This window comes from Passer montanus, unplaced genomic scaffold (genome assembly GCF_014805655.1).
Source record: "Passer montanus isolate IOZ18808 unplaced genomic scaffold, ASM1480565v1 scaffold44, whole genome shotgun sequence".
NCBI lineage: Eukaryota > Metazoa > Chordata > Aves > Passeriformes > Passeridae > Passer > Passer montanus.
In genome coordinates this window covers 6,688,250-6,716,028 of record NW_024369262.1, presented here as the reverse complement: position 1 = coordinate 6,716,028, position 27,779 = coordinate 6,688,250, and the positions used below count along the sequence as shown (strand labels likewise).

Sequence of the window (27,779 nt, the reverse complement as noted above, 5' to 3'; positions counted from 1 at the left end):
CAAAGGACAGGGGGACCGGGGTGGGGGGGGGAGAGCGGGACAAGGGGGACAGAGGGGACAAGGGACAGAGGAACACCGGGACAGCGGGACGAGGGGACAGCAGGACACGGATCCCCCGCTCTGCTGCCAGCCCCAAATCCTCGATGGGATCCAGAGACCCACACTACCAATAAAGAGTTAAGATGTCGGAGAAAAATCACAGAAGACAAAATATAATACTTTATTAAAAATTAGTGTTCTGTTTTCTTTTGATGCACTGGTGAAACACTTTAATCAACAGATAATTGATTAATTACCGCATTAACTAGGTACTTTGTCTGTAAAATTGACCCTTAAAAGTTAGACATGAAAATAAAACAAAGACTGAATCTCTAAGAAAATAACTTGATCCCAGAATGCCAGTTTAAACAAGATCAGCAATCATAATTGTTATCCTCTGGATATAAAATATCATAGAAATCCAAAAGAAGCCTTTACTCTCAATGAACAAATGAAGTGTCAGCCACCCTGTGAGGTAGGGGAGGGTCTTCACTGGATGAGCAGAAGTGGCACACGTGCAGAAAGCAGAGCCTGCCCCTGTCCCAGGGGAGGGCAGAGCTGAGCAGGACCCTCCTGCGGGCACAGCTGTCCACAGCTGGGGAAGGGGGCTGTGGGGGCCAAGGATTGTCACAACACAACCTCACTGTGCAAGGCAGGGCTGCTGGGCAGACCCATCCAGCTCAGGTGTATCTCCAGTAGTGCCTGGAGAGAATTCTGGCTGAAAATGAAAAACCTCGAGAGGAACAAAATCCAACCAAGCCTGCAGTAAGCAAAGCCCACTCAAACACAGCTCTCAGTCACAGCACGGCCCCTCCAACACCCTCCCTGCCCATCACTCGTTTTCTGTTTTAACCAAGAAGTGCAGAAGAAGTCACTGGAGCGGAACACTGCAGCAGGATAAATGTCTCCTGGCCAAAGCACAAAATGTCAAGGTGCAGGTGAAGCAGTGGCTGTTGTGAGGGCGCTGAGCCCTGCAGAGCTCTCCTGTGAGCCTGCTGCCCCAAGAACCCAGCCTGGGCTCCTGTCCTGCAGCCAGCCTCCCTCCTGCACAGGGCTGCTGGCAGGGCACTGGCACCCCTGGCAAGCACCCCGGGGCCCTGGCACAGCGCTGGCACCCAAGGGCTGCCACTCCCCCTGCACCTGCCAGGGCGCTGCCCGAACGCACAAAGCTCTGACTAAACTGAGGAGTGAAGAGGGCAGCAGCCCTGTAAGAATGACAGCTGTTGTGGCTACAGCTCACACCCTGCAAGTGGGACAAAAAGGCTCTTTTTCCTCCCAAAGGCTACTCCAAATTCCTGGGCACTCCTTTCATGCACCCACTGGTGATGGTCTGGGTGGAAGCCAGGACAAGCCTCAACTTGCACACAAACACATGTAATTAGAAACCTGTATTGTCTTAATCTGAGCTCAATTTGAGTTTAATTTGAGCAGAGATCCTTGGAGAGCTCACTGCAAACCCACCAGTGCTGCCTTAGACTGTGTCATCCTGCTCACTGCTGCTTCTGCACTACACTGGCTGTAAGCTCGTCTTCCAGAATGTCCAGAACATTCCTGTCACAATAATTAATAGCCTTCAATTACGTAAAGATTGATTAAGGTGAGACTACAGAGCATGTGTTACATCTCAGCTCCAGTACTGGAAATGATCAGAACCTGGTGGGACAGAGACTGGAGCAGGGCCTGACTTTGGGCAAGGGGGATTCAGTGACACGACCTGCAGGAGCAGCTCCAGAGCAGCAGGAGAACCCACAGTGACATGAAAAGGGTATCTGCACCTATTTCAAATGTGCTTAACTGCTGGCAGTTCCTACTGATACTCCACACTCCACAAACACCAAGAAGATCCTCTGCACGTGGTAAAAGACTCTCACAGCCCAGATGGTCTCAACACTGTTTGCTTCCCAGGTTAATTAATCTAAATTCAAATCAGAAATTAATACTACTTGTTGGCTGTGGGAGATAGGGAAAGGAAAACTAAACCAAAACACAGGCTTTTCTCTGCTTCTAACAGTGTAACGATTCACGAGTTGGATCCATTTTGTCAATGAATCCTGTGAGCACAGAAAGCCTCTGGAGTAGCACACGGATCTGACCTTCCCTTTCACACACTCCTTCCCACACCTGGCCTCCCCAGAAAAAACAAAAGCAAATATGACATTTTTCTGCTTATAACTTCATTTAAACACAGTTTTCCAAGGCTATCTCATCACTTACTCTGTTAACATTCACTATGATAGTAATAAGAAGAAAAATAATATAAATAATTTGCCAAGGAACAGAAGTGCCACGTGTTTTTTTTAAATGGCGTCAGTCTTTGTTAAAAGACAGAAAAAGCACAGGATAATAACTTGAAGCTATTAAATGCAGCACAAAGACCCCATCACTACAGCCTCTGCTGGTGCCTTCTAATTAAATAGCATTAGTGGAGGGAAAAAAATTTAAAAATCCACATCACTCCAGCAGAATTAGAGAGAAATACCACAGAAATCCCAACAGCTGTATTTCCCTGGCACAACAGAATAACCAGCTGGAAAACAAAAACTTACAGAAAGAAATACAAAAGAGGTTTCTGGGATTATTAGAGATTTCAAGAGGCCTTTCACAAGAAGGAGGTGCATCCCTGTGCAATGCTGCTTCCTGAACGTGAGGAGAACAAAGTGAATCCTGCCACGTGTAGAGGCAAGAAAATCCTAAAAGGCTGTTAGTGTTTTCTTACTAACCCACAACATTTCAGTTTTCAAAAACCTAAATGAGTACAAATAATCTTTTGCTCCCTCCCCTGCTTCTATTACTCCAAAACCATCTACACCTCAATTCTCCTTATGAACTCCCTGCATTAAGTTGGGATTATTTTCTTTTGCACTAATTGTCTTTAAACCTTACAGGTGGATTTGGCACTGGCCAAAGCAGTTCAGGACTGACCATTGTGGAACCTGGAGCTTTGTGACCAAGTATGACATGGGAACACAAAGGCAGCTCTGGAATATACCCAAAATATCCCTGGCTCCCAGTGGGCAGCCAGCAGGAATAACCATGACAGTGGCAAAACTGCTACCTACAGCTAAAACATACAAACAAAGGTTTAAAAATACAACAATGGCTTTTCATACTGAACTTGAAACTGCTTCCAGAAAATTTCCAGAAATTTACAAATGTTCAGAGCAGACTTGACTCCCACCTCCTGAAGTGCCCTGTACAATCAGCACCCAGCCAAGCACTCGTAATAAAAGTGATTATTTCAGTTTAAAATCCAGTATAAGCCACCTCTCTCCTGTGCCCAAAGCCTCTCACAGTTCCATGCTAGAACAGTGTTTTCACAGCTGTTTTTCTTCTTCAACTTCTACCCTCCAGAAGGGATTCAGGATTCAGGGATTCACAGAACTTGAATTCCCATGTTCTAGCCTTAGAAAACACTGTTTAGCCTGTACTTCTCCAGCCACTGCAATTTTCTCCCACTGCTTGAGAAATTTAAACAGCACGTTTAGGCCACAGGAGGAAAAGAATATAAAACCAATTCCCCAGATTGCTCTTGTTTATATAAACAGGATTTCACAGTGACAAGCTTCAACCAGGGCAGCAGTGCCACAATCTGCTCAAGTTGGCTTATTTCAGGTTTCTTCCCTCACCACACCCGTTCCCCCTCTCCCAGGACAAGTCATTACCTACACATTTACATTTCCAGAGACTTCCATTTTTCACATGGAGAGGCTGATGACTTGATTCTTACCACTTTGGAAGAGCTTGCCTTGGAATCAGTGAGTTTTAAAGACACTACCCTGGAACACAGGACAGGGAGGTGTTCTGGGCACAGGGTGGGAGAGCACAGGTGCAGCTGACTGGCCAGCCAAACGTTTCTCCTGGGGATCATCCCCTGCAGGTCTGCCAAGGGCAGCCACATTCAAGTTCCCTCTTCAGTATCTTGATTTAATAACTGCAAGTTCCATTGTACAAGGCCCTGAAAGGAGAGCTGTCTGGAAAGAGCTTTTCAAACCGCCCCACCTCACTGAGGAAGAGCAGTGCTGCTCCCAGCACGGGGAAACTGGCACGTGGTGAGACAGGGAAGAGCAACCACAAACCGAGAACCAGCGTCCCACATGCCCCTGCCCTGCAGGAAGAGGGGCCAGCCTGCAGGTGAAGCACAAGGTGCACAACTCACACCTCAGTTCTCCAGGCCCTCGGCCTTTAGCGCTGCTTTGTGCGCGCAAATCCCCGCTCGCTTTCCCGGGGCAAGGATGGATGTCCAGGGGATCCCTGCCTGCTGCCCGAGCACGGGTGTGGGCTGGAGCCCTGCAGAGGGACACAGCCCACAGCACACAGCCCACAGCACAGCTAGTGGCCGAGCTGGCGGTCGTCGTAGGTGCTGTATCTCTTGACGTGGATGCGGCGCACGCGGTCGCGCAGCTCCAAGGCCTCGTCGTCCTCGCTGTGCGAGGCCTGGCTGCGGCTGCGGCTCGTGGCCTCCAGCAGAGAGTTATCTGGGACCCGGGGAGTCTCGTACAGCAGCACGTTCAGCGTCTCCTCGTAGATCCGCGCCTCGGGGAATTCAACCTGCAAAGGACAGCGCGGGTCCTGTTCCTCACCCACCCAGGACAACAACTGGAACGCACACCCGCACGTGAAAAGGGACTGAGCCAGAAACCCACACTTTATAGAGAGTAAAGAGTTTCTGGTAGAGGGTTACCTCCCTCACCTAATCTTTCAGATTGCTCTAGAAGGGAATATGGTGTCTCTGATTCTTAACACTGGACCCTGGTAACCTCAGCTGCACCACTGCAAATTCAAAGTTAACTCCTGAAGTTAGAGCAGCTCTGCAGACTCCTGAAGCTAACCACAACTGTTTCTAACCCATAGCAGAGGGTACAGCTCCGCGGGGGAAGCCCCATTACCTTGGTTTGCTTCTTCTCGGTGGCGTAGACGATGGAGGTGCAGCACACCTCGGCCAGCTTGCGGCCCTGCCCGTAGAAGGACCAGCAGCAGATCTCGTCCCCGATGACGTCCTTGATGAACAGCACTCTGCCGTTGAAGCGCAGGGACAGCTTGTCAAACAGCTCGATGTTCTTCAGCAAGTTGTCATCAGAGTTACTGAAACACAGCAACAAAAGCAGGAACAGGGCTTTTCAAGCAGCCATCTCTGCCTGTTCCGCCAGCTTTCAGCACTGATCCAACTGCAGAATACAAATAAGTAGTGACTCACTGCCGCATGCTGCCAAGAAAAGAGGGGTAATGGCCCATTTCAGATACAAATACACTGCTCTGACCCCATGAGCAAACACAGCAGCCTTTAGAGGTCAACTTACACAATTAATAAGGACAGCACAATGGCCCAAACCATACATCAACTATCCACGCTCGAGATGATCAAACCCCACTTCGCTGAAGTTCTCTGGCTTGATGACAGCAGAAGCCCAGAGTCGGTGTGTGCTGGAAGGGCCATGTGCTCTGCATCCTGCACACCACAGACACACTGCCAGCATGAAGACATTGTTTAAAAAAGTAAGTTTTATTGACAGACACGCAATGTAAGGCTCTAATTTCTTTTCAAAGCAAGACGCAGTTGTCAAAACCCAAAACAAACCAAAAGAAGTGAAGTTAGATCATTCATCATCATCTTCCACTCCCATAGTCAAAAAAGCAACTTTTCCACTAAATTGAGGGGAAAAAAGAAGGGACATACCTGGTGTAGGAGTATTTATTGTTGCTTCTATTATACAGCAGTTTAACAACAGGCTGTTGGGAGTGAGACAAAAGAGGACAAGGTAAGTTCTGTGTTCCAATACATTTAGCATAAATCCACAGTTGAAAAGAGCAGTTACTTTCATTGATGACTCTATCAGTCTCTCCTCTTCTTTCGGAGAGGTGATAATAGGAATGCTGCAGACAGGTTCATACAAGTCCTTCTTGTCCTGTTTTAATGAAAGAAGAAAGAGAGGAAATAAGAAAGGAATGCTAAAGCTGACACTGCTGCTGCCTCCTTCAGCCCCTCCAGCCATGTTCCCAAACGCTGTGATGCACAGGAAAAGAGCTGGGTTGCTACAGTAACCACACAGCTCACCTTGATCTGCAACCCAGAATCACAGCACAGATTTCTGATGCCCGGAAGGCAGCACTAATTGAAATATTGGGATGCAGGTGGATGTCCTCAGCTACAGCGAGGACAAGGTCTAGTCATACTTGGTTTAAGTGGGTTTTATAGCTCATCCTTTCTTGAAGAAAAGGATAGGAGTCTGCACTGGTTTTAATCAACTCAAACCACTGCACAGAAGAGCATCAGCCACTGTGAACTGAACACTTGGCAGAAGAGGATGTCACCAACATGAGCCAGCCCTCAGGGACACAGAGCAAAACCCAAGTGTGGGCAGGACAGGCCGTGTCCCCAGATCCCTGGGGCAGCACAGGCTGTGTCCCCAGATCCCTCACCACCTATTTACTAAATCGTACTTTAAAAATGCCTTGTACACATCAGATTGTTGCCATCTCTAAGGCCATGAAATAATATCTCAAGTTGTCGTTGTCTTAAGTAAATTTTATAAGCAAAACACCCATGAAACACTTCACAGGACAGTTCTGTTCTTACCTGCAGGGCTGCTTGGCACATGTCCACTAAGCCCTGGATGAGATAGTATTTGGCTTCTGCCATCAATGCTTTGATCTCCTGCCTGTGTTTTGGAAGTGCAATCGTGTCATCTCTGAGATAGTTTAAAATTGTTCCAAAGTGCTTCCCACAACGGTCTATAAGAATCCAGCCTGAAAAATAACCAACACATTTCAGTCACCTCAACACAAGAGGCAAGAAAAAGCTCCCTGGAGAGGTTAAACAACACTGAGATTTCCTGATGCTGCTCAGGACACTTGTCCCATTTCACCCAGAGGAAGTCCCTATGCCTTTGAGCAAACTGAAGCTGGTTCCAGAACAGAACCTGACAGTGGAGCCCTCTGGTACTGCCCAGATGCTCCCACTGCTTTCCAGCACCCCAAAAGCAAAGCCCCAAGATAAAAACACAGCTTCCAGCACAATGCACTGAGATGGCTGCAGGAACCCAACTGCAGTGCTACACTGTGATGCTGGGCAGTCAGAAACTTCTGAGAGCCAAGGAGGGACTAGAAAAGAGAATCCACCAATGATTGCAACAAATAGATATGGATAAGTTCCGTGGCCTAACAAGGAGGATTTGGCAATTTTCCAAACACATCTGCTGCTGCTGTTTGGAGTTAAAAAGAGAGAGAAATGTTCTGAAGATGCTAAAAGGCAGATCAGCCCAGAAAATCCAGTGTGGGGGAAAAGCTGTTCTAGTCCCCAGACAGGAGCAAAGAACAGGACAGACAGAGCAGGAGGAAGCACAGAGGGGATGAAGCAGAGGAAACAGTATCAAATGGACAAATTCTTGCAATTTTACAAAATCCCTGAAGTCACATTCCCTAAGGAAACAGGATGTCTGATTGCTGCCAAACAATAGCAGTGTAGGATGCACTCACGCACAAGGCTTAGTACAGTGCCAATCCCTTTCCCATAATGTGGAAGGCAGGAAAAAAAATCTTATTTTGGAATCTAGGTACAGAAAACAACCTAGGAAAGTAAGCTAAACGCCTGCTGGACTCTCCAGCTGGAGCTATCAGAACATGACTCTCATTTTCCATCCAGGCTGAGGCTCTTACACAAAATTGCCTGTTCTGCCCTTTATAATGTATCAGGGATTTAAAATATCCTGTGTCCAGCTGGAGGTGACACACTGCCTGACTGATCCCTAAATGCTGCCATGGCACCATGAGCCACAAACATGCTGCTCAGGAAAAGGGGGAAAAAAAAGACTTTTCAACAAAGCAAGGCAGGCTATTCTGAGCCTCAAAGCTGAAAACTGTTCCTTACGTGCGTGGTTTGAATAATGCCAGTGCTTGATGTGGCAGAAATGACAACCCACAGACTGCCTCTTCAGTCTTTACAACACCACCACCAACCTGCTCACCAGCTGCAAGGGCAGGAGAGAGCCCAGTCCTTCCCCAGTTCATTTGGGTAACAAAACCAGGTATTTCTATAAAGCCAAAGAATTGCTAGCACCAACAGGACTTGGCTGCCTAACGTTCCCAGTTATTTTGGCACATATCATCCTCTACAACCTTAACGGAGTAAAACCACCGCCAAACCCCAGCTGTTTTACAAACCTGTCAGCAACAAAAGCCATGCCCTTACCTTCCTTGTCGGTGAGCACCTCCATCCTGCCGCTGAACATGGCCTTGAGCATGGTGTCGTGCCTGGTGAGCACCTGCACCGTGGTGTAGTACAGGGAGCCCCCGACGTTGAGCCGCACGTACTTGTTCCCCAGGCTGCTGCCCTTCAGCCCGCCGGCCTTGGGCTTGTGTCCCGCGGCCGGGCACAGGGCGCTGCCCAGGCACGTGTCCCCCGACATGTCCTTCTGGAGGTAGATGACCACCCTGCAGCGCGTGGGCCGGGCCGGCCCCGCCGTGGTGCCGCCCTCACGCCTCAGCGGGCCGGGACAGCGGGCCAGGGGCCGGCATCACCGAGGGGTCAGCACGCCAGGGTCAGCACGGCCAGGGGCCGGGGGCAGCACGGCCAGGGGCCAGGGTCAGCACGGCCAGGGGTCGGGGTCAGCACGCCAGGGGCCAGCACAGTGTGGAGTCAGCACGGAGCACGGTCAGCACGGAGCCCCACGGCCACTCCGCGCACAGACGGGGACGTCGCCCTGCGGAAGAGACACTTCCTAAGGACACAGCTACACACATCCCGGCAGAACACAATTTAGCCGTTTTTCAGACAATTGATGCAGCCAAGGCTGTGTCACACTCCTGAGGCACGTGAAACTCCTCCGACTTCCTGTTGTTGCATCTCCAGCCAACGCTGCAAACACCACACGGCACCGAGGGCCCGGCTCAAACGCTGCTGGAATTCAGCTCCCCCTCGGCTCCCCAGCAGAACCCAAGCCAGCTGAAATGCCCTGGAAGAGCTTCCTGCCTCTCCCTCAGCCGGGGTGTGTGTGCATCCCCCTGAGCGGGGTTTGTTGACAGTGGTTTCACTTTAAACTGGAGACAGATGTCTCTTCACATGCCTCAACACTGAAAAGATGGATCACACGGTTCTATTTTGTGGTAACTCCTTTCATTCAAAACTCTCCTGCATCTATCCTGGAGCCCCAACCAGTGAACACAGAGCTAATTTGAAAAGAAAACAAACAAGGCTCCCCACCCCGTACCCCACTGTCACTGATGTCCTGCCTTGCTTTAAACCCTCAAAACTCCCTTTTTAGAAGCGTGGCGTGTTTGTAACAGCAGCCAGGCCGAACCTGTGAGGAGCCAGGAATCCAGCCTGTCCCACCTCGCTCCTCAGCAGAGCTCGGGTCGGTTCCGTCCCTCCAGGCAGTTTCTCACCGCTCTGACCGCAGAACGAAGCTAAACACGAGCAGAGCAGCCAGAGCCCCTGCGCAGCCAGCGCAACAGAGGAGCTGCGAGCCTCCGCTGTAAACAGCCACGAGATCTTGAATTACGGCTTTTGACACGACCGAAAACTCCCCACATCCCTTCGCGTGCCTTCCTGCCCGTGTGGGAGGCACGGCGGGCTGCGGAACAAAGGCCCCGCAACGGGACCCGCCCCGGCCCCGCACGGCCGGGACAAGGAGCGAGCCCAGCGGAGGAATGCGAGGCTACCGGGGCCCAACGGGAACCCGAGGGTACGGGGCACAGCGGGAACGCGAGGGTACGGGGCACAGCGGGAACCCGAGGGTACCGGGCACAGCGTGAACCCGAGGGTACGGGGCACAGGGGGAACACGAGGGTACGGGGCACAGCGGGAACCCGAGGGTACGGGGGCAGAACGGGAACCCGAGAGTACGGGGCCCAACGGGAACCCGAGGGTACGGGGCACAGTGGGAACCCGCCCCGCCGCCCATCGCGGGCAGGGCCCGGCCCCGCGCGGCTCACACCGAGCGGGCCTGCCCCGGGCCTGCCCCGGGACGGGCACGGCCTCGCTCCGCCCGAGCCCCCGGGAACGGCGGCACGGCCCGGCCCGGCCCGGCCCCTCACACCGCCCGGCCTCTCTCCCTCACTCACCCGCCACCGCCGCCCTCAGCCCGGCCCGGCCCGGGATCCGCCGGCCCGGAAGAGCTTCCCCGGCTCCCGGCGGGCGCAGCGCTGGCGGAGGCGGGGCCGGGCCGGGCGGTGCCGGCTGAGGTCCCGTTCCGTTCCGTTCTGTTCCGTTTCGCTCCGTTCCGTTCCGCTCGGCTCGGCTCGGCTCGGCTCGGCGCGGCGCCCCGGCGATGGCGCAGGCGGCGCTGGGCGCGGCGGGGCTGCACTTTGACGAGCTGAACAAGCTGCGGGTGCTGGAGCCCGAGGTGGCGGCGCAGACGGCGCAGCTCCGCGAGCAGTGCCGGGCCTTCGTGGACAGTGAGTGCCGCGCCGGGCCGGGCCGCGCCGGGCCGGGCCTTCTCTCGCCCCTTGCGTCTGGTTCCGCCCGAATCCTAAAGCGGGCCTGTTTACTGTAAACTCTAAACCCACAGTGGCATCTAAAAACTGCACGGCAAAGCAGGAGCATTCGATCTTTTAGGGAAGTTCTGGGTGTCGCTTGACGATTTTTTTCTTTACAGAAACAGCAGAATTTCAGAACATAGTGGGCAGCTTGATTGAGCTCGTTGACCAACTGGCCAAAGCTGTGGAAAGCGAGAAGATGAAGGTACTGTGCAGTGAATTCCTCGCTGCTGGTGTGCACTGGCCTGTGTGGGCCTCTCTCCCTCCCTCTCTTATCAGCAGAAGCAACGATTCTGTCAGCGTCCTGCTGGCATTCCCTGGGATTAACTGGGCCTTTTAAATTTATATTAATGATAATATTAATCAATGATAATGAATTAGTGAAACTTATGGCAGTGTCACGTTGCTCACACGTGAACCAGCCCTGCTGTCCCTGCTTGTCTGTATTTCTGCACAGAAACCGAACGTGTGTTTTTTATCACTATCAAATCACTATCTCGGTAGAACTTGCTCTCCAGGGGCAGGAGAGGCCTCTGGCAGCCCAGGCCTGTCTGGCTGCAGGAGCAGTGCCCAGAGGAGTCACTGAAGCCCCGAGGCCTGGCCCTGCCCAGCCCCAGCAACCCCTCGGGAGCACAGCATCACCCTCCCTTATTGCTGAACTGCCTCACAGCCAGCCTGCTGGGAGGGAAGGGGCTGGAGGAGTAACCAAAACCCCTGCACACATCCCTGCCCTGTCCTGCCAGGCCATCGGGGCACGGAACCTGCTGAAATCCATTGCAAAGCAGAGAGAGGCTCAGGAGCAGCAGCTCCAGGCTTTGATAGCTGAGAAGAAGATGCAGCTGGAAAGGTGAGTTTTGTGTTCAGTGCTCTGGGGTGTTGTGCAGGCTGGGAGGGCTCAGGGTGGGCACAGGGCTGCCTGCCTGTGCTGTGGGACCCTTGGCTGGTTCAGACAGCCCCACCTGCATCAAAGGTGTGAGGAGTACATGGGAACAATGCCAGGGGAGTGACCTTCGGGGCCTGCAGGGAGCCAAAGAAGGCTCACCCCTGAGCACTGCAGGGCTGACAGCGCGGGCTGGGGCAGCGCAGAGCTCCGACACCTGCACCAGCCTCGAGTGCGGCTGATAAGGAGCTGCTCTGTGTGACTCAGGCACCTGCTGCGTACAGGTGACTCACAGGTGGCCCAGCTGCTCTCACAGGTAGCCCAGCTCCGGGGGCTGCCCCGACCCACCCCACACGGGGGCCCTGGACCCTCTGTTTGTCTCGCAGGTACCGGATCGAGTACGAGACTCTCTGCAAAATCGAAGCGGACCAGAACGAATTCATCGACCAGTTCATCTTCCAGAAGTAGAGGATTTTGAGATAAAAACCAGCTCACGTGGATACTTGACCATTCCAGAACCTTGAGAATTTCAGAAATATGCAATTTCCACTGTGCAGGAGTGCAGATGGTTTGGACAATGGAGGGGCTGTGCCTCGCTTTGAGTGTACCATGGCAATAAGGGCTGACAGCTGCACAGACTGTTCTGGCCTTTGATTTTATACCAGTTTTGTACAGTCACTAGTTCTAATTCAAATTACAGTTGAATTAATGCTACTGGTGCTTTGTTGTGTCGCTTTTTGAACTCTACAGCTCTTTCATAGAAATCACAAAATAAATTATTATTCTCAGACTGTCTGGCTGTACCAGAATTAGTTGCTCCTCCTCTGTTATTTTTCAGTGTAAAGGTTTACACACAAGCAGCAGTATTGGATCTACATCTGCCTATGTTCCTTTTTCTATAGAATTGTAAAAAAAAGACAGAAATGTATGATTTCCAGAATGGACCAATTACAGATTCAAAAAAAAGCAGAAACTACATGAGAATTAAGAACTTTGAACTGTTCCTGAGGAATGTCCATTCAGGACTGTGTTAATATGAGCTGAATCCTTTTATGAGCATTATGAGGATGGAAACACCAGACTGATGAGGGAAACCATTCCAAGTGTCAGTGACACGAGCAGTGCACAAACTGTAAACTACAAACACAAGTGTGACTCTAGCCTCGTGTTGGAAGTGCAAATAGATGCATTTTGTGTATGTCTACAGCACTTCAGTATGCAAATGCTGCCCTTTCCAAAGCCTGGGGAAGGCTTCAGCTTTACACAGTGGATGAAATGTGCCAGCAGTGCCTGAGCAGCTTCACGGGGCCACCACACCAGGCTCCAGATGAAAACCAACCCCAACCACAGACTTCTGTCTGTAGCTGTAACTTATGCATGGATTTACTCTGGGAACTCTCCACCATCTCGTGGTCACTGTAAGTTCCTTCAGCCATTCCCTGAAGAAGACTGAATGCAGTTTAATGCGTTTAGTTATTTATTTCCATACCAGAAGTGATTTTAGGGAAGAAAGAAATTTTCAGTTCCTTGGTTACAATTCCTGAAGTACTTCAGAATCCTCTGGGCAGTACTCCTGGTTGTCAAGGGTAATTTTAAGCATTCATGAATCCAGATTTTGGCACATTTATCATTGATCAGACATTTATAATTAATCAAAATGAAGCAGAGCAAAGGCAGTGGAAATTTTAAAGGAAGGGGCAAGGAAGTTAAGAATCATGATATGATTTGAAATGCTTCAAAAGAACAGCTTTGCAAATCTGTGTGTAATGGGCTGGGGATTCTTCAGAATATGTGGTTGGAAGACAGATTTCCTACTTGAGTGGTTTCCAAACAGTCATCTTGGGAAAAGGGACCTTGGAAGAACAGTATCAGCTGCAGAGTGTGAGTGAGTGTGTGTCTGTCCCCTCACAGTTACACATCAAAGGGTTAAAAGAACATTTCCCTGGGAGAGAGGCCTTGCACAGACCTGACCCCAGGCCCCTGCCAGAGCTGTGTGTGGCCGAAGCAGGGCTGTGCACTCCAACCAATTCCATTTTCCCTTGCAGCAGCCAGTGCTCTGGGAAGAGCCCTGCAGCCAACAGGAGGGAGACGTTTGTCCCGGAGGACTCCGCCAGCGCAGGGTCGGCACCAAATGCAGCCCAGGTGTGACACACGACCTCCAGGGCCGGCTACTTCCTTTTCCTCTTCTCCACGTGTTTGTAGTGGGGGTTGCAGAGCATGGTGAACAGGAGCAGCAGTGGGATCAGCAGGTAGGGCAGGTAGATGGAGAGCAGCACGAGGCGCTCGCGCAGCGTCTGAGGGCCCGCGTGCTCCGACCTGGAGAAGTCGTGGAACAGGATGTGGGCCAGGATGGCAAACAGAGTGGTGGCCACGTGGGTGGAGTAGATAATGGCAGGAGTCCTGATCCATCTGCAGCCACCTGCACAGAAGCAAAAAGGAAACAATATTTGAGTATTTTGAAAGAACCAGAATTCCGAGTGACAGGACACTGACTGCTGCCTCTCTGCCAGGCTTAGCCATCACTCAGATGGAATGGGGAGCAGAAAAACCCTCAGTAATAGTAGGAACCGAGGAAATTTCTCCCCCCAATGGGAATTTAGAACAAAGGGGTGATCCTGAAAGTTCTAAAGTAGCAAAATGAGTACACAGGCTTGACCCAGACCTTTAGCTGCCCTGGAAATTAGCCAGATGTCAAATGCTGATGGTGGTTACACAAATGGCTGCACTTGACAAGGGCCTGTAGTTACAAAGTTTTGTTTCTGACTAACTTTATTCCGGGCTGCTTTCTCAGGTAGAACACTAGTGTGAGCCCTGGCAGCCCAGCCCTCCGCAGTACCTCCCTCAAACCCCCTAGCCATGACACAGAAACCTTCTCTGCTGCACAGCAGCAGCTGTCCTGCAAAAATGCCCCCCGGAGATGCCCCCAGTCACCCTGGTTTCCCCCCACCTTTCAGGAAGGCGTAGGCAGCGATGGGGAAGAAGGGCAGCTGGAGAAAGGCTTCGCAGTAGATGAACGCCTTGAACCACTCAGGGGGCTGCAGCATCAGGGGGTCCCTGAAGGCAGCTGCATACTGCTGCAACAGGTCTGTCAGCTGGAAAAACCCAAAACAACAGTCAGGCACTGAGCACCGCCAGGGCAGGGCAGAGCCCGTGGCTCTCCGTGGGGTGAAGCCAGCAGGGTGTGAGCCCCTGGTGCTGAGCGGGGCTGGGGCTCCTTCCAGGGCTGCTGCAGGGGAACTGCTCAGCACCAGGACCTGGGCTCAGCATTGCAAGAGTTTCTGACAGAAATGTCAACTCCAGCACGGCTTTACGTTGGACTTTGAACAGAGAGATATGCATTGAGACCTGCTGGTTAACTATTAATTGGAAATGGTTCCTATACTGCAGTAATGCTACAGGCAGCTCCGATGGCAAAACCCAAATCACCAGTTGTAAAGCTCAGACAGGAGGTGACAGCTCACCACACCCTGATGATGAGGGCTGAACTAATTATCTGCCATACAACATAATTGATTTCGTGATGTTCATTGTCTTCTATGATTTTGTTCAAAACGCAGCAAACCAGAGATTTTTACGAATAAATTCGTGAATTTGGCATGCCTGCTCCTGCGGCGGCAACATTCCCTGCAGCATTTTTGGCGGGAATTGGAGGGAAACCCGGGATCGGAGGATGCCCGGGCCCGCAGGAGCCACGTCCGGGGCACGTGGCACCGGCCCCGCGCCGCCGGAGCCGCGGGACGCGCGGGTGCAGCATCCCCTGCCATTCCCATTCCCTCTCCCTTCCCTCTGCCGTTCCCATTCCGTCTGCCGTTCCCATTCCCTCTGCCGTTCCCATTCCCATTCCCATTCCCTCTTCATTCCCATTCCCTCTCCCGTTCCCGTTCCCGCTCCTCCCCAATGAATGGCCCGGCTGTGACTCATCCCGCGGGCACCAGCTCCGCTTCGCTCCCAGACTCTCTCACGCGTTCGCTGCAGTTCCTCTCCCCCTCCCGGTGTCCCCACACACGAGATTCGCCCAAGGCCGCCCCGGCCCCGCCAAGCCGGTGGATGCCCCGCACGCGTTCGCGGAACGCGCCCCGGCCCCGGCCCCACTCACGGCCCGCGGCGCGATCCCGGCGGGCAGCAGCGGCTGCAGGTCGATGAGCGCCGTGATCGGGATGTGCGAGAGGAAATAGAGGGCGAAGAGCCGCTCCCGCCAGCGCGGAGCCGCCGCGCCCCCGGCCACACCCAGCACTGGCTCCGCCCCGGCCACACCCAGCGCTGGCTCCGCCCCCCGGCCACACCCAGCGCTGGCTCCGCCCCACGGCCACACCCTGCCCCGGGCCCGCCCCTTTCCCTGCTCTTTTCCCTGCTCTTTTCCTTTCCCCGTTCTTTTCCCCTTTCCCCGCTCCTGTCCCCGTTCTTTCCCCGTTTCCCGGCGGTGCCGCCAGCCCGGCTCCTGTCCCCCCGGTCCCGCTGCTCGGCCCAGCCATCTCCTCCCCGCACGCGTCGCTCCTGAGCCCCAGGCGCTGCCCGCGTCCCGCGGGAGCCCGGCCCGCGCCGCAGGGCGCCGGTGCCCGTGGTTCCCGGCGGTTCCCGGCGGTTCCCCGGTCACAGGCACGGCCGCAGGAGCCAGGGAAGGTTCCAAGGGCCACGCAGGCCGGGGCAGAGCGGGCAGGAAGAGGAAAGAAGGACTGCAGCACCGCATTTTCAAATGTCACATTTAATGTTTTCACCACTGTACTCCAAATCTACATTTTACAAAGTGACCAGCAAGTGTGCCACATTAACTGACCAACCTCTGAGATTTTACCTTTCATACCAGTGTCTTCTGGGGCTCGACAATTAAACACGTTTCTCACTCAAGTGAATTGAAATGCTTCAGTTGGTTTTATTCTCAGGAGCCTCATAAAAAACAAAGATATTGCACCATCTTTGTTCAGTTATTCAATGTTTGTCTCTTTCACAGCAAATAATTACTTCATTGAAGTTAAAACTTCCAAACATAACTTACTAATAGTCTCCAATTCCAGCTCAGATCACTCTTGTTGAAAATACTCTGCTAAATACAGATAACTTACAATAACTTTAACAGTTAATTGTCCATAACAAACACCATGGTTTCTCTCCAGACCAAGGCTCAAATTTTAAGACCACCTTTTAGTATTCCTTTGTACAGGTGAAAAACAGTCTTCAATTTTCTAGTCTTGTTTTAAATACAAAAGTTGGAAGGGACATTCAAGTTTCAAGTCTCCACACTAAACTTAAAAAAAAAAAAAATCATGTGGAGGTAAACAAACCAAGTTGTATACTCCAGGAGGTAGAGGCCTTCAATTTGTGTTCATATATACATATGCACAGAATTCAGTGTTCCAACAGAAAAAGAATTAGCCAAAAAGTAATAAAAGTTATTTACTACTGTGACATTTCAAGACTTCCACAGCTCTGCCTAAAGACACGAACACAATTAACAGAATTCCCTATGTGCTTTTTTTTGTCCTTTTCTATTTTTTTCTCTCAACTGTCCAGTGCAGGAAAAAGTTCTCACAAAATTTCACAGACCTAAAATGTGCAAGCTAGTTTCTCTCTATACAGCAATGATGTCAGGGATCTCTGAAATTAGCCCATAAATGGAATTATTTACACACATAGAAGATGCATGCTGGGGGGTTTTATGTAAGAAAGAGCAGAAAAACTTCTAATAAAAATAGATTAAATATATATATATATTTATACTGGGTAAGGAAACAGAAGTTTAGTCTCTCCTAGTCACAAACTCATTCTCTCTACTCACAACATTTGATTTTAGAACAGCACACATCACCATCACAGCTCTAGTGAGAAGCTATTTATAGGGTTGGGCATCAGGGGACGTGGCCACTTCCCACGGCCACGGCCACCCAAAGGGACTTCATGATTGGTCGCAGTCAAGTTTTCTGTATTCCTTAGTTTTAGAAAACCCAAAATCTTCAGGAATGGCTCAATATCAAAATGTATGTCTATCTGTTTGTACAATCTCACTTCAATAAAAAAAAAAGGAAAAAAAAAGGAGAAAAAAAAAAAAGAAAAAACCTCCCCGAATTTGGTTCAATTCTGTTTGTTCTGAGCTGAGCCATCACAGCTGCACTAGAATTCATAAAACACGTGCAACTCTGGGTAAAATATTTTCTTCTAAAAGCACAACCACTTTACAAGATTAAAAGTCTAGTACATTTCTAAGTATTATTCATATTGTACAAGTAGTGGTTGTTAATTTAAAACTTCATTAGTAAAATTACAGTACAAGCATGATTAACCTCCAGAATTGCAAATCCCAGGCTCCAGTGGAAAGCTACATTACATCTTCAGTAGTAGGGCGCTCCGGTCACTCCCACACCAGCGGCGACGGCGGCATCTCGGAGGGCTGCGCGACCGTGGAGCTGCAGGGACAGCAGGACACACAGCGGGCTCACTGCAGGGCTCGCTGCAGGCTCACTGCAGGGCTCGCTGCAGGGCTCACTGCAGGGCTCGCTGCAGGGACAGCAGGACACACAGCGGGCTCACTGCAGGGCTCGCTGCAGGCTCACTGCAGGGCTCGCTGCAGGGCTCACTGCAGGGCTCGCTGCAGGGCTCGCTGCAGGGACAGCAGGACACACAGCGGGCTCACTGCAGGGCTCACTGCAGGGCTCGCTGCAGGGCTCAGGGCAAAACACCCCACACAGCCACCCCGACCCAGCCCGAGCCCCACCACCACAGCAAACACTCCTCTGCCTGAGCATTCCCACCCCCAGCCCCTCCTTCCAGCCCTGCAGCTCCACAACCAAAACTGAACTCGCCAACCTTCCCAGTTCCTGTTTCTGTCTGACTCCTGGCCTTATGCACAAAAGTGTTACTTGAAACTTTTGCATGTTTTTACTTAAATCCCAGAATAATTCATAAATACAGTTCGCAAGGGTTTTATCTATGGGGCCTTCCTATCTCAGGAACTGAAAAGCTAAAATATTCTGGATGTCTGAATTCTGCACTACTAATAAATGGGAATTAATATCAGATGTGATTACATACAGTTACCTAATAAAGCTCTTAAAAGCAGCAGACTGAGGGTTGATGCAGAGAGGCACTCTGTTTCCTTTCTGCTGTTCCAAAATGAACTGATGAATTATTTCTGTACACAGGAGAAAAATACAAAACAACACAGCATTAACACTTCTGGCTTCAGTAAAATGCAATGTCAACTGGAGGGAAACAGAACTTCCCCTATTGAGAGTACATTTTTGGGAGGATAAAAGAGCTCCAGTTTCCCTAAATCTGACTGCTCAGTTTCAGCTCCAGGACAGCTGTGGAGGTCACACCTCACAGCCCCAAAAGGCCACACAGTGACTTCCCCTTCCCCCAGTGCCATCCTTCAGGACAAGGATGAGGAACAGGGCACCAGGGATGGGCACTGCTGAGGTTTGAAACCCACAGACTTCTGCAGGTCAGCTCATGCTTGTGCCACTGCCTTATCTCAGAACACTGACAACTCTGTTCTTTTGGTGAAAATAAATGACTTCCAGTGTCTAAAATGGAAAAATACCTCCAAGAAATCAGCACTGGGGTCACTGTGTGGATCAGAGCACAAATCCCAACTCCATCCCAGCTCCATCCTACATCCCCCCTGCTGCAGGGCAGAGCAGGGGGACAGCTGCACGTGCAAGGTCAACTCCTGCTCACCTTTAACCTGCCGAACAGAACTGAGGTTCTTCTCAAAGGTGTCATCGAATTTGGGATTAGTGACGGGTTCAAAATCACTGGTATAAACTCTGCCAGTCGAAGTGGAGAAACAACACTTGCACATACAGGTGTGGTACCGCAACCGGCCCTCGTCCAGGTAGGGGTGAGCTAAGGCATCCTTAGCAGATATCCTTTTGGACTGCAGGGAAGAGAGCAGGCGTGAGGAACCCCTCATGATCAATCCTGTGTTTAACAAACCCGGGCTGGTGTGAGAGGAGCTGCCACTAGAGGGGAGCTGAGGCTCACAAACCAGCCTGGGTGACACCGACCTCCCGCCCAGCCACCCCGGCACACGCTGGGCACACAGCTTTTAGCAACGTGCCTTCCAAAGGCTTTTTTCTCCAGATAACCTTACAATTATGACTCCTATAAATCAAAACAAGCTGGGAAAGACAGCATTCTAAGTGTTGAGGGAGTCAGAAAATAATTTTTTTTTTTTAATATGGAAGTTATGCTTTAACATTTCCATGGTTCTGCTCAGCAAAGCAATCTTAAGGTTTAAAAAAAAATACACTCCCAAGGAAGCTTCCAAATGCTTCATCAACCCCCAGCCTCCTCCTTTGCACTCCAGTCACTCTGTTTTACATTAGCAATATTGGGGGGGTTCTGTGGGAATGAAATAATTAAGATTATCAATTCCAATATCATATTTTCTTGTGGCAATTCTCTACAATGTCCCAAGAAATGAAATCCAAATTCCACAGCAGCACATTTTTATTAGAAAAACAGATGCTCAGTGGAAAAATGATCCTGTTCTGTGATTGGGGATGCAGGAGGAATTTTTTGTGTGTTGCAAGACCAGGAACACCCCCGTGTCCCTAATTAGAACTGCATCAAAGTAGCTGATGTTCTGCTACCTACACCCAGCTCGGAAAAGAGCATGAGTCATGCACAGCCTCATCCTTCCCACTGCCAGAGCTTCCTTCCCAGGACCACTCGGTTTGAAATGTGAAACCCCCGTTCCAGGGGGAATTGATCAGCCAATTATGTGATATTTTTACTTTTTTCATGGACCAAAAGTACTGCAATGCCATGCAGAAGGAAACCAGCTACAGCAGTCCTTGACTTACAACACTCATTTAAGCACCAGACAACAAAAACTGTTGAAACCAGAAGCATTACAGGTGATTTTCAGTCCTACTTACTGGATCAAAGACCAACATCCTGCAAAGGAGATGAACTGCTTCATGTGTAGCTTGACTGGAGAGTGTATATAGGACAGGAAGGGATGGCTGTAGGGGGAATGGGAGGAAGAGAAGCACAGAGTGTCCTGTCAGATCCACCAGCAGGAAAACCCAGCTCCCACACGCGCTATTCCACAGTCAGCAAGGACAAACTCCTTGTTAAAGGGGACAAGTGGTACCTAACGCTTTCCAGCATGACAATAATCACCATTACAAAACCCAGCAACTGTAATGAAGGTCCAACTGGTCACTGTTCCCCCTAGCTCAGGTGCAATCCCTGGAAAAATCTGCTTTTCTTTATGTATTTTTCTCTACAGACACCACTCCCAGCTGTAGCTGCTCCAGGGTTGGATTAACTCCACCACTTCCAGCAGTTCATTTTTTAATCTCAATCCCTCCCAAATTATGGATGACTTTGCTTTTCCTTGCCCAGGCAATCCACAGCTGACTGACAGTGACAGAAGGACTGTACTGGATGTCAGGGTTGCTGAGATAAATAAGAATTACACCTCCAGAGTGACATCAGTGGAGGTTAACCCTGAAGTGCCACACAGAGCCCTGAGCACTTCCCAGCCTTGGTTTCTCAGGGCAGTCTATGGAACATAAAGCTGCAGTGTTTGGTAACTCTGCTCCTCCTGGCTTGCTCTCCCACAGCAGAGGGATCACAGCAGGCCAGGGATGGACTCCTTTCCTTTGGGAAGGGGGTCAGCAGGGACAGGGACAGCTCGCTCACCCTGGGACTGCCAGGGACACGATTCACTTGACTTTTAAATACCAAACTGACAAACTCTATGGAGTATGTAAATACCCATTTGCCAGCACACAGTGGGGTAGGGGGGTTTAATCAGAAACTTCTGGCATTAATCTATTTTTACACAGAGCAGCAAAATGCCTCACCCCTCTCTCCCACTGCGCTCACCTACGGCAAGTAAAAATAGTCGGTGTGACAAAGCAATCGCCCGCTTCTAACTTGGGCTGCTCTCCCTGCTAGTCTAATTAGGAAACCAGTAACATTTAACCACTTACAACCAGCAAAAGCTCCATTTCAGAACAGGAAAAGCCAGGAATTTGCACTCAAACATGAAGTGTGCTTCACGTTGAAAACAAAAATATCAGCTATCACCTGGATGCTCTATATCCCCTGTCTCCAAGGGGGTTTAGGAGTCACAACTCTTCTAGCACATGGTAGCAAAAAAGTAAACTTGACTTAAAACTGGCATAGAAAACCTGAAGGAAATCCTCCTGTTATTAACACTCAAATTAAAAAATCCTGTCATGAAATGGAACAGCGACAATGTAGTGGATCCAAAGTGCCAGGGAGGCAGAACTCCCACATGTCAATAATAAAGCAGAATATACATGCAATGCTCATTTCTATGGTAACTACTATTGTAGTGAGCAGACATGAGAAATTACTTCAACATGCAGAAAATAATGATGCAAACTTAACTACTGGAGCAAGTACAGGCCAATAATCTTGTTAAGTTAGTTAGCAATCATAAAAATGACCCTATTGGAGAGCCACAGAGCCTTATCCCACTAGAGATGCCTGCACAAGCATTTCTTTGTATCTGTTAACACTACATTGCATTTGCCTTTTTATTGCTCAGTCAGCACAATGACTCCATCCTGCCTTTTTCCTTTGGTTTGGTGTCTTTTTCCAAGCTAACTTTTACTCCAGTTGTGCTGAATGCTGTATCTCAGCTTTTGGTCTCCTGTTGGGCCTTCCTGAGCAGCTCAGGTCTGAGCTCAGGTGTGCAGGGACCCTCTGGGCTTGGGGTGCTGGAGGCTCTGCCCGTGGCTCTGGGAAGCGGATGAATTCCACCTCTAACACTCCTGATCCTGGCAGTGCAGCAGCCCTCCAGGGTTTCAGGAATTATACTGTCAATTTTAATTTATGTCTCTTGCCAGTACTAACACTTAAATTTAACATCTTCATTCAAAGCAGGTATCAAAACACTGCTGCCTCAGAAAGGGAGACTTTCACCTGGGTCACCAAGTCCAACAATCCCCCCAAGGCAGAAGGCAGAAATGCCCCTGACTAGTGAAAAGCCCCCTTGTCCCCACAGCAGGTGGAGCCAGCACAGACCAACCCAAGCACCACAACCACCTGTGCTGAACTCAGCCTGCTGCCAGGCACAGACAGCTCTGAGAGCAAGCATCCCTGCCGGGTGTTTTTAAGCACCATGGGAATCAGTCAGGATGTGAAAGGCTGCCCTGCCTGGTGGGCTGGGGGGCTGAGCAGCCCTGGCAGTACCTGTTTATGAGGACCCCTGAGTATGTGTGCCTTGGCGCCTTCACAAGCCGTCCTCATCGCCTCCAGCGACGGCGTGCCCAGCAGGTCTGTGATCAGGTCCAGCTGCACAGAGCACACAGGACACAGCTCACACACAGCGCTCTCCACAGGAGCAGGAGATTCCCCAGCTGCCACGGATCAGCATCCTGTCCCTGCCCCTGGGAGCACAGCCCGAGCCCTCTGGCTGCCCCTCCTGTCAGGAGCTGTGCAGAGCCACAAGGTCCCCTGAGCCTCCTTTGCTCCAGGCTGAGCCCCTTCCCAGCTCCCTCAGGGATTCTCCAGCCCCTTCCCAGCTCCACTGCCTCCCCTGAAGACGTTCCAGCCCCTCCCTGTCTCCCCGGAGGCGCAGGCTGGCAGGGAGAGGTGAGGCTGGATACCTGCTGGATGGGACTCTGTGCCTGGAACAATATCCTTCTGCCAAGCAACTCTGCAAAGATGCAGCCAACAGACCAGATGTCGATGGCATTGCTGTAGTGCCGGCTGCCCATCAGGATCTCCGGAGCACGGTAATACTGAGTGACAACTTCCTGAGTCATGTGCCGGGATTCGTCTAGCTCTTCCACCCTGGCCAATCCAAAATCACAAATCTAAATTGAGAAGGTAAATAAAAAAATTAAAACAACCAAAACACCTTCTGCATCTCAAATAGGCAACCTTCTGGGAAGGAGGCAGGGGATCCCCAACCAGCATTTAAACAGATCACATAATCTGCTGGAACTGCATAAACCAGGGGAGAGGGCATAGGAGGAAATTACATTGCTTTGTTCCACAGACATTTAAACTTCCTACTATTTGATTTGAAATCACAGTACATTTTAAATTGGGATTACAATATTTATAATCTGAAAGATTGAAAAGCTTTGCATTACAAAAAACCCAACCTCTGGGTACGGAGTATTTCAACTCAAACAAACTTCATTTGCTCATGACATGTCTCAAAATATTAAAGATTCAGCTCTACTCATTTGGGCTTGGTGAATTGTTAAAAATGTCTTGAACCAGAAGGGTGAAGGAAAAGAGACCAAACTTTGCCAATTAGAATTCTTTGCAAATCCCTGTAAACAAGACTGAATTTTTGTGTTTGGTACAGCTGTACAACACACCTCAGCCCTCCAAAATTGCATATATCCAAGGTTAATGGAAGTGCCTTGGGCATCTGGTGTCATCTTCCCCTGAGGAGCACAGGGACACTGAGGACCCTCCCAGGCACAGGACATCCCACCCAAGTCACACTCAGGAACTGCCCCTTGCTTTCAGAGATGTGGGGACAGGCAGGGAGAGAAGGCGAAAGGCAGATGTTTGCTTCATTTCTACTTTTTAGAAAATCTGTAGGATTTTTCCCCATTTACATGGGCTTTCAGGGAAAGTGCTCACACAGAATGTTTTTTGTTCAGAAATTAACAACATACACACAGGAACATCTTCAATAAATGTAAGCAGCACCTTAAGGACACAGTTGCTGTTCACGAGTAGGTTCCCTGGTTTAATGTCTCGATGTAAAATGCCAGCAGAATGTAGATATTTCAGACCTGAAATAGTAAAAGAAATTAAATTTTTTTTCCCCTTTTAGAAGAAGTTTAAGGCTGACAACATTTTCCCAGAAGGTCTGACAACTCCTGATCAGCAAAGGCTTTGCCTGTGCCTCAGTTTTGATATGAGTAACTCCCAGCCACTAGTGCACACTCAGTCACTTAATGACAGGGTAAAACTTTAGAGTATATAAAATACACAGAAAAAGGAATTTAGCAGTCTTTTTATAAACCTTCCTCCCTCCAAAAATCCAACAAACAACAAATCAAAAGCAAAACATCATCTCTCTGATTACAGCATGGACACTCTGCTAATCCCCACACTGGAATTTTCAGATACCTCTTACTGCTCTGTTTTTCAGGAACAATTTTTGCCTGAAGGGGATATAATTACACATCTTTACCCATCTGGTTCAGTGTAACTGTCCTTTTTGTCCCTTGATTCTAAAAGCATGACTTTTCTTTCTCTGACAATGCTTTAAGGCAGGAGGGGTGCCATGCTCTGGAAGCTACGGTAATTCATGCTTTTAATTTCATATTTATTCAAATATGAAATTAAAAGAAGTTCCTACAGGAAGCTTATTCAAGATGAGAATGTCTTGAGAATAAACGTTAAGAAAAAGAAAAAAATGTCTCTACTACATAATTTTCATTAAATTTTTAGGAAGAAAAATTACCTCTTAAAATCTGGTAAAGAAAAACTTTGACATGATCCGAGCTGAGAGGCTGAGGAGAGACAATAATCTTATGGAGGTCGCTCTGCATCAACTCAGTGACAACATATCTGCAGTCCAGTGGTTAAGGAAAAGCAGAACAGGCACAGAATCTCTTGAAACATTCACTAACTCCTACTTACTTGAGCTCTTACAGGTCAGAACTATCGAGCTAAAGAGAAGAGCTGCTCTTCAGAGGTCAAATTCTTACAGGAATAAAAATAAAAAACGGCTTGTGAAAGAAAACAGATTAGTCCACGAGAGTTTGCATTAGGGTAGTTGTACAAAGTTACTGAAAGGCAAATTACAGGTGAGGCTGAGGGGAGGTGGCTCCAGAGGGGCCTGTGTGTGCCCAGGGGGTTCAAAAGCAGTAAAAAAGGCTGAAAGCTGCCCACAGGATGGAGACCTCCTGACAATGTCCTGGCTGTGGGACAACAATAACACACAGAGAAATCATCGCAATAAATAGTGGGGGAACTACAGGCATTAATTAAAAACATCACTGCTTTAAAAGCTGTGTTCAGCAGTCACATTTGAAACAGAAGTCTCTGCTATTATCACATTTGTGGCTGAAGGAGGTGAAACACATTTGCCCCATGTTAACTGATACAGCCAGGTATTGAATGCTCATTTTCTTTCATCTCTACCCAGTCAATGCTCTGCTTTCATCTGTTGCTCTACAAACCCTCTCCGGCCAAATCCCTCTTGGCCAAAGGGTTCATCTGCCAACAGAACACCACACAAAAACTCACTTTATAAATTAAATATCTCCAACTTTTTGAGGAAAAAAATATTAAAATTGCATTCATAAAGAATTCATAAAGAAAAAACCCAACCTGCAGCACCATAATTTGTAGCCCTCTAATTTTTCTTTTCCTTTAGCAAAGACCCTTTTAAATATTTATACCAGACTTTTTAAATTTGCGGTTTACCTTATACCTGCAACAAATCTTTACATTCAATTTAATGCAAAATACTTTTAAAAACCCGAAAGCATTACTCTGCACTTTATTACGATAAGATTTTTGTTTTGCTACGCCACAAATCCTCCTAAATCTCAATCCCGAGCATAATGTCTCCCAGATGTCTCAACTAGTTGCCATGCCAACTAAAGCAGCTTAAATTAAATGAGGGCCTGAAATGGCACCTGCACCACTGCAGGTCTGGGGCGCATTAAATCAAGCCCTTGACAGGGCTCAGAGGTGCCATTAACCCCAGAGCAGCCATCTGATTATTGTCTGTGGATAATTGAGGCAGCGGGCTCTGCTGTCACCCACGGGCCTCTCCTCCTGCTGGGACCCCGCCTGCAGCAGCACTGCAGGGACACGGAGCCAAAGAGACGCCCCAAGTCTGGGGGACTGCAGCCCCTCCTCGCACTGGGTGCCTTCCTCAGTGTGCCTTCCTCAGTTTTCCTTCCCTCAGTTTCCTCTCCTCAGTTTCCCTTCCTCAGTTTCCTCTCCTCAGTCTCCTCTCCTGTTTCCTTCCCTCAGTCTCCTCTCCTCAGTTTCCTCTCCTCAGTTTCCACTCCTCACTTTCCTTCCCTCAGTTTCCTCCCCTCAGTCTCCTCTCCTCATTTTCCTCTCCTCAGTTTCTTCTCCTCAGTTTCCTCCCCTCAGTTCTCCTTCCCTCAGTCTCCTTCCTCAGTTTCCTCCCCTCAGTTTCCTCCCCTCAGTCTCTTCCCCTCAGCTCCCTCACCTCAGTTTCCTCTCCTCATTTTCCTCTCCTCAGTTTCTTCTCCTCAGTTTCCTCCCCTCAGTTCTCCTTCCCTCAGTCTCCTTCCTCAGTTTCCTCCCCTCACTTTCCTCCCCTCAGTCTCCTCTCCTCAGTTTCCTCCCCTCACTTTCCTCCCCTCAGTCTCCTCTCCTCACTGCCACCGCCAGGCCCTGGCCGTGGGGCGGCCGCTGGTGCTGAACACGCCGCTACCCAGAGCTGCTACCAGAGAGAAATTGCTCCTGACAGCAGTAATTAGTTAAGTAGCTGTATAAAATTAGATCTACAAATGTACCAATTTGCTTCAGAGTAATTATCAAAGCAAATGCGCGGCACAAAAGAACTCGACTTGCTCTGCTGGCTGGGACCTGCTGAGCTGGTGAATTTTATAAAGCGACAGATAAATAAATGTCAGAAAGGGATGAAGGGCCCTCGGTGATGTGGCACTCTCATCTCGGCTTGGACTCTGCACCCCTGAAACCCCAGGGCTGTGGCTCAGGAGTGACCCTGCCCAGCTGCTCTGGGCGCTGGCCCAGAGGAACCGGCCCCCGAGGTGGATCAGAGGAAAACCCTGCCCCAGGACGAGCACGTGCTGCTGGCACAGCAGGCTGGCACTGCCTGCAGCACCCCTCTCAGCTTGCTCCTCTCCACCCTACAGACACGAGGGATCTGCCCGAATCCACCAGAATGCAGCTCTTCCACCCCTCTGTGAATTTACTGAGCATCTTTGCTTTTACTGATATTCAAACCTTTCCCAGACCCCACCCCTGAAAAGTGGTGACTTTTCAGCAGCTTCTGATATCCACTTCAATGGGCAAAGCTTTCATGAAGTTACTACAGAAACTCTGGATGGTTCTTAAAGGAGAACATCCGTGGATCTGCAGCTGCTGAATTCAGTATTGCAATCAACCGTGGAAGATTTTGTAATTGGAAAAAAGAGCTATCAATCATTCATTTCTGCACTAGGTGATATTGGCAAAATCATCAATACCTGTAAGACTCAAAATGGCCACGAAGATTTTCAACCAAAAACCTCATTATTAATTCAAATTATATCTTAATCTGAGTGTTTGTCAGGAATTTTCATCCTAAAACAAAAATCTCACTAGATCAAAATTCCTTTATTCATCACCGGTTTCCTTAGAAATCTTTTAATTTATCATTAAAATGTTAAGGTGGTTTTATAATTAGTTCTCTTTAAAAAATACACTCTGCAATTCCTGCTGG

General features: G+C 49.6%; 4 protein-coding genes across 9 annotated transcripts in view; 1 reads left to right on the top strand and 3 right to left on the bottom strand.

Moving 5' to 3' along the window:
* Window positions 1–196: 196 nt before the first annotated feature.
* On the bottom strand, window positions 197–10,185 carry TNFAIP1 (TNF alpha induced protein 1). 3 transcript variants are annotated; one of them, XM_039720852.1, is made up of 8 exons: window positions 10,096–10,185; window positions 9,333–9,504; window positions 8,225–8,735; window positions 6,614–6,783; window positions 5,853–5,942; window positions 5,714–5,766; window positions 4,926–5,121; window positions 197–4,587 (listed from the first exon to the last, which is right to left on the bottom strand). In XM_039720852.1, the coding sequence occupies exons 3-8, from the start codon at window positions 8,439–8,441 to the stop codon at window positions 4,369–4,371; spliced, it is 945 nt and encodes a 314-aa protein (XP_039576786.1). In that variant the 5' UTR covers window positions 8,442–8,735; window positions 9,333–9,504; window positions 10,096–10,185; the 3' UTR covers window positions 197–4,368. The 3 variants fall into 3 exon arrangements, with proteins under 3 accessions (XP_039576786.1, XP_039576788.1, XP_039576787.1); XM_039720854.1 differs by having other exon boundaries at window positions 9,365–9,504; XM_039720853.1 differs by lacking the exon at window positions 9,333–9,504 and having other exon boundaries at window positions 10,096–10,168.
* Window positions 10,186–10,192: 7 nt separating this feature from the next.
* On the top strand, window positions 10,193–12,195 carry IFT20 (intraflagellar transport 20). The gene is made up of 4 exons (XM_039720855.1): window positions 10,193–10,428; window positions 10,629–10,714; window positions 11,253–11,356; window positions 11,776–12,195. Exons 1-4 carry the CDS (start codon window positions 10,302–10,304, stop codon window positions 11,855–11,857), a joined length of 399 nt encoding a protein of 132 aa, XP_039576789.1. The 5' UTR covers window positions 10,193–10,301; the 3' UTR covers window positions 11,858–12,195.
* A 658-nt stretch (window positions 12,196–12,853) lies between these two features.
* TMEM97 (transmembrane protein 97) lies at window positions 12,854–16,076 on the bottom strand. Its single transcript, XM_039720891.1, has 4 exons — window positions 15,875–16,076; window positions 15,486–15,649; window positions 14,337–14,481; window positions 12,854–13,808 (listed from the first exon to the last, which is right to left on the bottom strand). Exons 1-4 carry the CDS (start codon window positions 16,074–16,076, stop codon window positions 13,558–13,560), a joined length of 762 nt encoding a protein of 253 aa, XP_039576825.1. The 3' UTR covers window positions 12,854–13,557.
* The window catches only part of NLK (nemo like kinase), a 36,730-nt gene continuing 25,023 nt past the window's right edge, over window positions 16,073–27,779 (bottom strand). For 3 of the 4 annotated variants that reach the window (XM_039720849.1, XM_039720848.1, XM_039720850.1), the window contains 8 exons: window positions 24,807–24,913; window positions 24,044–24,129; window positions 22,978–23,187; window positions 22,562–22,663; window positions 20,266–20,352; window positions 19,061–19,259; window positions 18,419–18,512; window positions 16,073–17,787 (listed from right to left, as the gene is read on the bottom strand). In XM_039720849.1, coding sequence (XP_039576783.1) covers window positions 17,733–17,787; window positions 18,419–18,512; window positions 19,061–19,259; window positions 20,266–20,352; window positions 22,562–22,663; window positions 22,978–23,187; window positions 24,044–24,129; window positions 24,807–24,913 — 940 coding nt within the window. In that variant the 3' untranslated portion in view covers window positions 16,073–17,732. Of the gene's footprint in view, window positions 17,788–18,412; window positions 18,513–19,060; window positions 19,260–20,265; window positions 20,353–22,561; window positions 22,664–22,977; window positions 23,188–24,043; window positions 24,130–24,806; window positions 24,914–27,779 lie in introns of all 4 variants that reach the window. The other variant, XM_039720851.1, reaches the window with a different exon arrangement.